The sequence below is a fragment of the Paroedura picta genome, chromosome 6 (genome assembly GCF_049243985.1).
Source record: "Paroedura picta isolate Pp20150507F chromosome 6, Ppicta_v3.0, whole genome shotgun sequence".
NCBI classification, from domain to species: Eukaryota; Metazoa; Chordata; class Lepidosauria; order Squamata; family Gekkonidae; genus Paroedura; species Paroedura picta.
This window is the reverse complement of record NC_135374.1, coordinates 22,954,512-22,966,712: the sequence shown is the minus strand read 5'-3', so window position 1 is coordinate 22,966,712 and position 12,201 is coordinate 22,954,512. Positions and strand designations below refer to the sequence as shown.

At 44.6% G+C, this 12,201-nt stretch overlaps 1 protein-coding gene across 8 annotated transcripts in view; it reads left to right on the top strand.

Moving 5' to 3' along the window:
* The window catches only part of ATP8A2 (ATPase phospholipid transporting 8A2), a 369,499-nt gene that overhangs the window by 196,866 nt on the left and 160,432 nt on the right, over positions 1-12,201 (top strand). For all 8 annotated transcript variants that reach the window (XM_077341745.1, XM_077341743.1, XM_077341744.1 and 5 more), the window contains one exon: positions 8,220-8,403. In XM_077341745.1, the coding sequence (XP_077197860.1) occupies positions 8,220-8,403 (184 nt within the window). The remainder of the gene's footprint in view (positions 1-8,219; positions 8,404-12,201) is intronic.

The window sequence follows — 12,201 nt, the reverse complement described above, 5'->3', positions numbered from 1 at the left end:
TCACACAGTTCTTTATACAGGGTTATATTTGTGTTTCAATTTATATCCTTGGGAGAAGGGAGACGAGTACAATCTGTCTTCATGAAGAATAGCTGGCACCATCTAACATTCTTCTGGTGCATTTTTTAACCCCTGTCAGCCCAATTTTGAAGGGAAGAGCTTGTGGCTGGCTAGAGCCAAGTGTGGTTACAAGTAGAAGAAGAAGAGTTGGTTCTTATATGCCGCTTTTCTCTACCCAAAGGAGGCTCAAAGCAGCTTACATTTGCCTTCCCTTTCCTCTCCCCACAACAGACACCCTGTGATGTGGGTGAGGCTGAGAGAGCCCTGATATCACTGCTAGGTCAGAACAGCTTTATCAGGGCCGTGATGAGCCCAAGGGCACCCAGCTTGCTGCATGTGAGGGAGCGGGGAATTGAACCCAGCTCACCAGATTAGAAGTCCACACTCCTAACCACTACACCAAGCTGGCTGTAGAGCAGGGGTAGTCAACCTGTGGTCCTCCAGATGTTCATGGACTCCAGTTCCCATGAGCCCCTGCCAGCAAATGCTGGCGGGGGCTCATGGGAATTGTAGTCCGTGAACATCTGGAGGACCACAGGTTGACTACCCCTGCTCTAGAGTACCAGAGCACAGTTGTATCATTGATCTCATCCTTTTCGAAATGCAAAATAAACCCTTTCACTGTGCCAGCTTCCACCTGTGTTGGACTATTGAAGCTTGTGACTTCCTCAGAATTCTCCCGCAAGGCCGACGGAGATCCGTGTAGCCGAAAAGGCTTACCTTGTCCTTACACTAAATTCTACTGGCCCCAAAGAAGTGTTGCTGTCCCTTTTTGGCATTTCTTGGCAGGCAATCTGTATCCAGTTCTGGGACCTGAAGTACAGGCTCTTTGACTCATTAAAAAGTTGTAAAATGTAATGTACCGGTAGCACGACTTGTCAGGCTTTCTGGATGGCAGCTTCTGTGATACATTAGTATTGTTTGCTTGCGTCTCTTGGGATCCGTATGCGCGGTTAAAAATCAGTAAACCTATACAGGTGTCAGCTTTCGATCTGGGCTGTTTCCCATCCTGGCCTTCCCCACAGATGAGAACATGCATGGTGTTTTGAAATACTAGTGTATATTGTAGTAAAAACAGCATAAAATATATATGATAACTTCAGTGAAGTCATGGCCAGAGAGGACTTTGTAAACATTAGCAAAAAGCTTTCAAGGAAGCAGGGTATCAAATGGACATGTTTTGTGTCAAAGGCATTGAGGTATTGAACTGTGTTGTTTTAATCCCTCTTGCAGCATAGAAGCAAAAGGATATAATCACGTCTGTTCCCATCTCACCTTCCCTTCTCACAAGAGTACCTTGAAAGATTACGCAACAGGAGGGAAAACATATTGTAATAAGATCTCTGAGAAGAAGGAAACAGTGCATCAACCAGTGTGGATTTGATTCATTCTATTGTTCTCTTATACACTGGGTGCAAATGAGTGAAAGGGGAGCCAAAGGGGCAAAGCTCCGTATTGTACGCATGATAAACTGGACATCTTTTTTTTTTATATACAAGTTTTTTTTATTTTCATAAAGATAGAAATATAGAATACAGTATGAGTTATTAATACAAGGAATAGTAAGATATAGTCTTCATTTGAAAATGTACGACCCCACATTAACTACACAATGATATAAACCAGGGGTAGTCAAACTGCGGCCCTCCAGATGTCCATGGACTACAATTCCCAGGAGCCCCCTGCCAGCGAATGCTGGCAGGGGGCTCCTGGGAATTGTAGTCCATGGACATCTGGAGGGCCGCAGTTTGACTACCCCTTTTGCCCAAAGCTTATAAACTTGTTCACGTTTGGGTCTAAGAGCCATCCACATTTCCACTACATTTAAGAAAAGAGGCCTATTTAGTTATACAAAAGAAAAGTTGTTAATACAAAAAATGATAGAATAAAGTCTTCATTGGTTGCATTGACTTTTACACCTCCTCCATTAGGTGCCTCCTTTTAGTTAAGCTTTAAATTTAGACTGGGAGTCACTACGGAGATATGTTTGATATTCAGCTTGCATAGGAAATCAAAGACCCCGCACTAACTACATAATAGTATAAACTTAGCATGAACAGTAAAATATTAGGCTACAGGGCACTACGGAGATATATTTAATAATCAACTTACTTAAGAGATCGTAGGCCTCACGTTAACTGCTTAACACAATCTGTCCTGACAGATATTTCTAGGTTTAAATTAAATAAACTGGACATCTTGAGGTACTGAATCAAGCCCCCTTATTCCTGGGAATGGAGGTCTGAGCACAGAACTCCCAAATCTTGTCTGTTGACTGGACCTGAGAAAAGTGTAATGTGTAGTTAGACCCCCAGCCAAGCAGATTTTTCCCATAACATAGGAAGCCCAGTATTATTCTACAGAACATTCCACCCCTTGACAAGGGATCTCTGGGGGAAATCCACACATCCCATTGAGCTTAGTGGGAAAATGACCATTTTTAGTGATAGAAATGACTGAGTTGCAACATCACTGAACGTTGAGGCTGAACTGGGAAGAAGCTCATCTGCCTTACACTTGAAAGTCATCGTCAGAAAAACGTAGAGGGAACAGCTGACAGCTCGTAAGCCTCCAGAAACCATTCCCTCAACTGGGAGCATGCATGAATTCGGGAGGAATGTTGTGCTTGGGGCAGCCCTTGCAGGAAGCAACGTACCCCAGCCCTGTGTTTGATTGAGAAGTTTGTGTGCAAACAGATTGAGCCGTTGAGCAATATCCAAAGTCGCTTGATGTGGTTTTGTTACTATTTAAGTGTTGGTAGCTTTCAATCCACAGTACATAGTTTTCAATCCCACTTTGTTCAGCCTATTTAAAATGGTGAGAACAGCTGCCTCCAGACAGCATCATCCACTGGCTAGGCTATCCCCCTTCCCAGTGCATCTTTTCTTAAACCTGGTTTGGAACGGTATTTCCAGCAAGAATGCAAGCCAAGCACAGTAGCAAACCAGCTGGATAGGACGGTGTGTATTATAGAAGGCCCTGCCCACATTGTTACCAGGTTCCTTGCTTCAGCCTCCATTGCTGCTATTCCCTCTGCACCACTGTAGGGCTAGGTTTTGTGAACTGAAAAAAAAACCCCAATAAACCAAAACAGTAATTGCTGTTACACTGTAGCAAAACAAGTCTGTAGCCTTTTCCATTGTGAGCAATGGAAAGGGCTCATGATCTAGAGCCAAACTACAGAACGTCAGGTCCAGTTTATGAAAATAACTTCTCCTCTCCTCTCCTCCCCGCCCCCCCGGCAGCTATCTTGGCCTGGAGAGGTAGGCAGAAACCCTTCATGCCACAGTCCCAAGCTGAATCAAGGCTCTGCGGGCTTAAAAACATGATATTCCCCTTGACTGCTGTGTGGTTGCAGGGAAAACAAGTCAGGTCTGAAGATTCTTGTTTAACCTTTTCAGTGCATGCTTATGCATAGTTCTAAGAAGAAGAGTTGGTTCTTATATGCCGCTTTTCTCTACCCGAAGGAGACTCAAAGCGGCTTACAGTCGCCTTCCCTTTCCTCTCCCCTCAACAGACAATATGTGGGGTGGGTGAGGCTGAGAGAGCCCTGATATCACTGCCCGGTCAGAACAGCTTTATCAGTGCCGTGGCGAGCCCAAGGTCGCCCTGCTGGCTGCATGTGGGGGAGTGCAGATTCGAACCTGGCATGCCAGATTAGAAGTCCATGCTCCTAGCCACTACACCAAGCTGGCCCTGGATCACACTAATTAAAAACAAATCATACCGTTTGGCCCTTTCTAGACAAATGAAAACGGAAACCCGGAAGAGCTAGTAGATCATGACAATATACCATTATAACGTTATAGCTCACTAGCGATTACTGCGGGTTTAGCCCAGAAAAACCACCTGCTGGCATGGCTGAGGAAAAAATGCAGGGAAGAAGCTCTACCTGATGGAGGTAGGTGCACATAAAATGCCTGCATGGGGACTCCATTGCCAGTGCAAATTTCTCTGCGTTCACAGTAGTGATGACAAGCAAATGGCCAATGCTCACTGTGTGGATGCAGACAGAGCTCACATCAATTCCCCCTCTCTAAGCATCTTGCTGCAATTTAAGGCCACAGAGGTAATTTTGAATGTTTGATGCCAAAACTTTCCAGTGCACTCCTCAGTGGCAAAAAAGTTAACCGCCTCTGTTAAAGCATTTTTCTTTAGCTGTCTCCCCCTCCCCCGTGCTGCATTCTGGTTTGGAAATGTGCACCTATGAAAATTATTAAGATCTCTTTTTTTCAAGCATTTGAAGACTGTTTTATGAGAGCACAACGATGTTGCGGGCGGCTTGCTTTCGAGTGAAATAATTACCGCTATTCATGTGGGTAAAGGTAGCTGGCTTCCCTTCTTGGCTCACGGGACACCTGAGGCACATAACTGATGCACTCCACATATGCAAACCTCAGTTTTGGCTCAAACGCTGTCTGGAATTCTCACTTTATGGGTTTCAGTGAAGGATGAAGCATAACCTTTGCCAGCATTTCAATGAAACAGAGTACAGAAACATTAGAATTTAATACCAATGACCGTTGGAGTCGCTTTATTTATTGATTATACATTGACCTCTCTGTGGCTTGATTCTTAGTAATAAGGTCTGCAGATTGTTTTGAAATAAGGTTGGACTAAATTATATTCCAAGGTTTTAACCCTTACCTCAATGGGAATTCCAGGCAAGAAGATATTAGGATTAAATGATTCATGACCGTTTTGCTTCCCGCCCCCTTTTCTTGACATGACTGCACTGGTGGCCATTTGTATGAAAATAAGGATAAGACTGGGAAAAGAAGCATCAGGTTACTTTGCTGGACTGCTCCTTATAAGCAAGGGTGTGTGGATTCAGAACCTCAGGTGGTTCAAGGTTCACAGAGTACCCAAGATTTGAATATTGTGTTGCAAATGGGTACACAAGGTCTTATAGAGACAAATGAATGTTACAGGATCAGCATCACAATCTGTGGCTTTGTGTCAGTGTCACCAGCAGACCGAGGGCCTTGCACCATTTTAGCAGCATGTGTTAATCCTCATATGCCCACCCCAAACGCCATCTGCTTAGTGATGAAAGCAGATAGGAGCAAACAGGTGCAGAATAGCAGTCTAAGGCTGTAGAGCTCTGGCAAAACATTCCACCTGTCTTCCATCATTGTGTCCAGTGCTAACCAAACACTGTGAGAAACACTGTGAGGGTGCTTTAGGATGCTTAGGGCTAATCCTGCGTTGAGCAGGGGGTTGGACTAGATGGCCTGTATGGCCCCTTCCAACTCTATGATTCTATGATTCTATTCTATGATTCTCCAAAACCAATATATGGCTGTGCACAAAGTCCTGTCATGTGAGGGGTGGGTCTTAAGATCGCTCGCAAAAATTCATCTCAACAGCCTTGGATCTGACATGGAACCAGCTCTGATAGTGCAAAGCTGCTGCCTAAAACATTGGACAGTGTCCTACCTTAGGCTTTCTCAGCCAGGGTTTCATGAAACCCTGGGGTTTCTTGACAGCCCTGGAAGGGTTTCCTGAATAGGTGGGAGTTAATTTATTGTTATATATATATTAAGATTTGTGAAACATTTATGGTCATATCTGCACAACAACACTAGTTCTGGGATTTCTCAAAGGCTGAAGAGTGTCTCAGGGGTTTCTCAGCAGTAAAAAAGTTGAGAAAAGTTGGGCAAGTTGGAGGCTTCTGTAGAGTGGTAGAATATAGGACATTAGGTTGAATCCCAATAAATTGGCAGTTTCCTGCTGCAAACATCTTTTGTGCCATTGCTCTGGATTCCCTATCCCCTACGAACAGCATCAGGGCTAGGAATCGGCACGAATCGTATTTTTGTGGTTCGTCTCAGTTCATGGTTTGCAACCGAACCACAAACTGGGAGTTCGGTTTCTGAACCGAAGCAGTTTGTATTGGTTAGTGACTCCTGCTTTCTGTTCCTCATGCAATGTGGCAAGGAGCAAAAATCAGGGGGTTAAATGGCTCTGCTATTTAAAGCACTATTTAAAGGCCATTTAAACCTCTGCTTTCTGCTCTCTGCCACTTTTGTTGGGGAGTAGAAAGTACAAGAGCTCTGAGCCATTTAAATACCTGCTTTTGCTCCCTACAAAAAACAGAGTGGCACAGAACAGAAAACAGGCTCTACCATTTAAATGACTCCACCGTTTAGACCCCTGCTTGTGCAAAAAGCAGGAGTTAAAATGGATTTAAATCCTTGCTTTCTTCTCTTCATGAATATCCACAAAATGTCTTAAAATTTATGGACGTTTGTGGCAGCTGTTCACCTTGCACATCCACAAACAAATCAAAATTTATCATAAACTTTCTTTTGTGAGTTCATTTGTATCCATCTCTAATCAGGCCACTGCAGTTGGAGGAGGGACGTAGTAATGTTCCGTTCTGCCATTGATAAATTTAGCCTGGATCCACCTCACTGTTTCTGCCTGTATCCACCTTACAGTGGATGGTACACAGCTCCATTTCAGCCTTCTCTGTGCAACAGTCCCAGTTTGGTACAGTTAAAACTGTTCATGTGGAGCTGTGAAAAATATCTGAAGGCAATATTGCTTTTCCAGCAAAGGTGTTGGGAAAATGTTGCTTTATAACATTAGCATGTAGCGTATTCTAAATCATGGTGTTTGGATTTGGATGACACGATCAGGTGGTGGAACTGCTTTGGACTTTTCATTCATTTTACCCATGGCTTTTACCCATACCTCTCTCCTGGCTGAACTTCCTAATGGTCTTTGACTCACAGGTGCCATAGATGGAGCATGAGACTCCTCACTTGAGCTTGGCTGTCTGTTAAGATCATCATCAAAGGCTCTGCTGCTGTATGTGTATTTCTGTGGAAGTCCAAGGGGAGACCGATGGACAGGGGGCTCTCAGTGCTGATGCCTTGTCAGTGCCATACGTTTCATACACATGATCACCCAGCACCTACTGGTTTGTCTTTTAGGTTGGCTGAAGACACATTTATTTTGCAAGGCATTAGGTGATAAATGGTGTTTTCTGCACAACACTTCTAAGTACTATTCCACTGTTCTAAGTCTCCCTTAGCTGCTGCTTGGCCCCTTAGTGGTTGTTTTATACATTTTACAATTACTAATACTTGGGTTTATTTTGTAATTATTTTTGTCATTACCATATTTTCCTGAGCCACCTCTACAGTTTCAGTTGTGAGGCAGATTCTAAATGCTCTAAAGAAATCAATACTATACTTGTATGGTGTTGAACCATCCTTGTAGGGTTCACAGGTAATCCACGTGCAAAAAAGCAATTTGCAAATAATTACCAAAGTCCATGGTTCTCATCACAAGTAAGACGCAGTCCCTGCTTTGCATGTATAACATGAGACACAAGTCATTCGTATGTATGTAGCTCCTAGTTCTTTGTATCAAATCTGCTCAATGGATAAAAGGTTGTATGTTGAAAGAACCCTGTGCTTTATAGCAGTGGTCCCCTCCCCAACCTTTCCAAGGCTGCGGACCAGCGGTGGTGGGGAGGGCGATCGTGCAGCCACGCATGGTGCACATGCGTGGCTGCAAACGCGCATGCGTAGCACTTCCGAGCATGCACGCATACGCGGAACTGCCGCGCATGTGCGTTTGCGGCTGCACCTGACCAAACGCGCATGCCCGGAACTGCCACGCATAGTGAGCATCTGTCTCGAAACTTTGGCAGAGAGATGGAATAAAGAATATGCATCAGAGCCGAGAGGTGGAGATTCCAAATCAAGATGGGGGCCCTACTTAAGAACAAAGGGGAAAATTTGAACTTCCGTGGTGCAAATGTTAAAAGTAAGGGCTTTTTCAGTAGTCAAAATCGTTCAGTCTGGTATTGCTGATGAGCATTACATTCACACAGCCACATACATTACTCCGTTGCAAAGCTCTTAAAACCCATCAAGGATTCTCGCTTTCAACCTGTACGTATGTTATTTACTTACAGAGAAGGAATGGTGCTCTGTGCTCCTTCTAGGTGTGCGGAGGGGGAGGGAGGGAAATCTTTGGCACTCATTCTAAAGCTTTAAGTGTCGGACTAGGAAACTTTCCAGTAACTGCCCTTTTTAATATGTCTAAATCTAGATTACAGCTGTCCCTCTGGAAAGTCACACATAGCGCAGCATGTGGGAAACGCGACTGATGTTTTTTTCCCCCCCCTTCTTCCATCCTAGGGTGTCTCCTCTGCAGAAGTCTGAAATTGTCGACATGGTCAAGAAGCACGTGAATGCCATCACCCTAGCCATTGGGGACGGTGCCAACGATGTGGGGATGATCCAGACTGCTCACGTTGGAGTGGGGATCAGCGGCAACGAAGGCATGCAAGCAACCAACTCCTCAGATTACGCGATAGCACAGGTCAGAGTCACCCAGGAGAGCAGCTGCCATATCCTGTTGACAGAGGTATTGGCTGTGCAGGCAGCATAAACACCTCATTGCTGACCCAGAGGCCAGATGAATTTTTTTCCTTTCTCCTTCTTTTGAGGCTGCTGGCCTAAAGCAGATTCCTCAGAAGCGCTTGGGATCTGTGCCATGACACTGGGACATGAGCCATCTTCTCCTGAAGGCTCAGGTTTCTTCTAGGGGTCTGGAATCTTTTTTAATAGGTTTTTTTTTCCAGTTTGGGTGTATTGGACCCCTTTCCCCCTCAAAATCCAGTATTTCCAAAAAGTCTTGGATCCCAATATCCAGTGTCCTTTCTTTGTAGCCACACCTGAGAATACGGCAGCTCTGCCTATTGAGAGAGACTGGCTATAGCCACCTGTCCCTTCCCTTCCAAAAATAATTAAGCTCTCCTATGAAAAAGAGCCTATTGATGCAGGTGAAGGAGGAGAGTGCAAAGGGTGGCTTGAAACTCAACATCAAGAAAACAAAGATCATGGCATCCGGCCCTCTCAATTCCTGGCAAATTGATGGGGAAGAAATGGAGATAGTGACAGATTTTATTTTCCTGGGCTACAAGATCACTGCAGATGGGGACTGCAGCAAAGAAATGAAAAGACACTTGCTCCTGGGGAGGAAAGCTATGGCAAATCTAGACAGCATCCTAAAAAGCAGAGACATCACCCTGCCAACAAAAGTGTGTCTAGTCAAGGCTATGGTATTCCCATTTGCAATGTATGGCTGCGAAAGTTGGACCATAAGGAAGGCCGAGCGTCAAAGAATTGAGACTTTTCAACTCTGGTGCTGGAGAAGACTCTTGTGAGTCCCTTGGACTGCAAGGCGAACAAACTGGTCAGTCCTAGAGGAGATCAGCCCTGCCTGCTCCTTATAAGGCCAGATCCTGAAGATGAAACTCAACTACTTTGGCCACCTCATGAGAAGGAAGGACTCCCTGGAGAAGAGCCTAATGCTGGGAGCGATCGAGGGCAAAAGAAGAAGGGGACGACAGAGAATGAGGTGGCTGGATGGAGTCACTGAAGCAGTAGGTGCAAACTTAAATGGACTTCGAGGAATGGTAGAGGACAGGAAGGCCTGGAGGATCATTGTCCACGGGGTCGCGATGGGTCGGACACGACTTCGCACCTAACAACAACAACAATGAAAAAGGGAAATTGAGCTTGGAGAACATGATCAAAGGAAGACACACAAGCACAAATGATTGGAGGCCAATTCCCTCTTTTTTGGACTCCAGCCCCCTGAGACATGCGTCACTCTCCACTAGCAGTGAGCTTGCATTGCACATTCCTCTGTCTTGCCAACAAGCATTGGCAATCTGAAGGCAGAACTCATGTGCTGGAGATTCCATGGAGATTCATTTGGTCGAAATCATTATTGGTCTGCCTAGCTCAAGGTTGCCTTCCTGCACATAGGAATGCCACATGGTTTGTCCCTTCCTCTGTTTTTCCATCCAGTGCATCTGCATGAAGGGGATCCAGTGTGAAAACAGGTTCTGTGATGCTACAGGTTAGAATAAGCCTTGGAGGGTTTTTAAAAGAAACTCTCCTTCATGGGGACGATTTATTCCTTTCTCGCAGACATAGTAATGATGGTGGAGTCACAAGTGTTGACGCTGAACCCTGCCTCCTAATCCTTAAAAAGATACTTCTGATCCAGTGATGCGAAACGTGGCTCCATATGGAAAAATCTGAAGCATGCCCAAAGAGCCCATGGGCATAAGCCAAACAAATACAAGAGAAATTTGACCTGTTGCTCAAAGAATAACTCCTGCAGACGCGTGGGAAAAGAATATACTTTGGAAGCATCTTTTGTCCTCAAAGTGTTCAGTGTGCCCTGCTAACCCAGTTCTATAGTACCTAAAAATATACATATAGAAAACATTTTTCTCAGGCAATTCAGAAATTGAATGCAGATTTTATTGTTATTCAGAGGACTCTATTCCGTTCAAATATCACTTTTCTTCTTCTACGACTCATAGACATTCTTATTATATGAATATTGATCTCATGCTTCCTGGAGGGTGGAGGAAGGACTAGATTATATTCCCTTTTCCTGCGTTTCACGTCCTGTATTTCGTTGAGATAATGAGGGCTGGCAGTCTGTGGGATGCCTGAGGCAAGCCCTGGCCAGCCGCCACCTCACGGTCCCCAACTACGCAATGATTGATTCTGCAAGGTGACAAGCACCACAGGCCCAATTCAGGGCTGAATCCCAAGTTGCCTTCTCAAATACACGGGCCCATTCTCCTCTAGGAGGAAAAGGTACAGTCTCCCACACTTTTCTAACCTGGAAATAGAACATTAGTGCCGCACTGTAATTTTTCTTCCTGTCAGGAGGTATGTGTGGGACTGCTTCAATATGTGTATTGGGACAAAAAAAATCCTACCACACCATTGACATCTGAGCGCATGCAGATATACATGATTGCCAGCTAGCCTCACCCCCTCGCTTTTCTAACTTTCTTTCAACATCTGCCAGGTCTAAGTGTTTTCCACTGTTGATACTAAACTGCTCTGCACGTTATAAGATCCATTCTGAGATTATCGGGGGCCTCAGAATACTTTGAGCCCATATTTCGCTACTGGCTGAGGGAGAGTGCCTCGAGAGCTGAAAAGCGATAGGTTACATTGGCCCGGTAGACAGCTAACGAAGCCTAGATTTCAAATGTCGGCTAAGCCATGAAGCTTGTTGGATAGCCTTGGGCAAGACTCTGTCTCTTCGCCTTATCCGTACAGCGCCCTGCGTTCCCTGGCAAAAAGGTGAGATGAAGAATAAGTAGGTGAGATAGATATCAGAGCTCTCCATGCGCATTATTAAAGCAAAATCAACAGGTCTTGATTGTCTTTTCTCTTTAGTGTGTTAATAGTAGCATGGGTGGGGGGGGGGAGAGATCAGCTGTAAGCAAAGCCGTGTTGAACTGGAGGAGCAAAACTTTCTCCCCATAATCTCTCCTTATTCCCTTCCCTTGCCTTTAATGTGAAATGGGGCTCTCCATGATTGGTTTTCTTTTGTAGATGCTAGCTTGTGTCCTACCATTTCACTCAGCAAAATCTGAAGTTTTCCTCCAGTCTAAGGAACCTTCCTCCAGTTGAAAAGGTAATTTAACCACAGAAACACTGAAGTCAGATCAAGGAGGTGGGGAGCTCCCCCTCACTGACAGTCTTCAAGCAGCTGGTCAGATACTTATCCTGGATGCTTTAGGCTGACCTTGAGCTAGACTAGATGGCCTGTATGGCACATTCTAATTCTATTATTCGATGATTCTACTTACACTGGAGAAAGGCTTCATTACTTTGCTACTGGAATAGTAGAAGATCTGAACCTGGGTCTCCTATTGTCTTGTCCATTTTGACCATAAATGAACTCAGAAGATAATACACAATTACTTTCACTGCAATTTGGTGCATATCTCACTGGAATCAGATTTACAATTCTGAGGCAGTCTCATAGAATTAGGCTCTGATATTTAAAAATATTAGTTATCAATTTTTTTTTTACCATGCAGTGGCTTTAAGGCAGTCATTCTGGAACACAGATCTGTATGGAACTTGATCTTGCAAATAATCTCACCATGAGCCACTCATCTCCAGTTCTGTTACTTAGGAAGGGTGAAAATTAGGGATGGAAATGTGATTTGTGATGGTTTGTGGCCAGTGATGGGCCCAGTTCATGATCCACGAACCAGCAAAAGTGTCAATCGCATTGCAAACTTATAAGGACTGTTCTCAAGTCATAGAATCATAAATGCGACCAAAG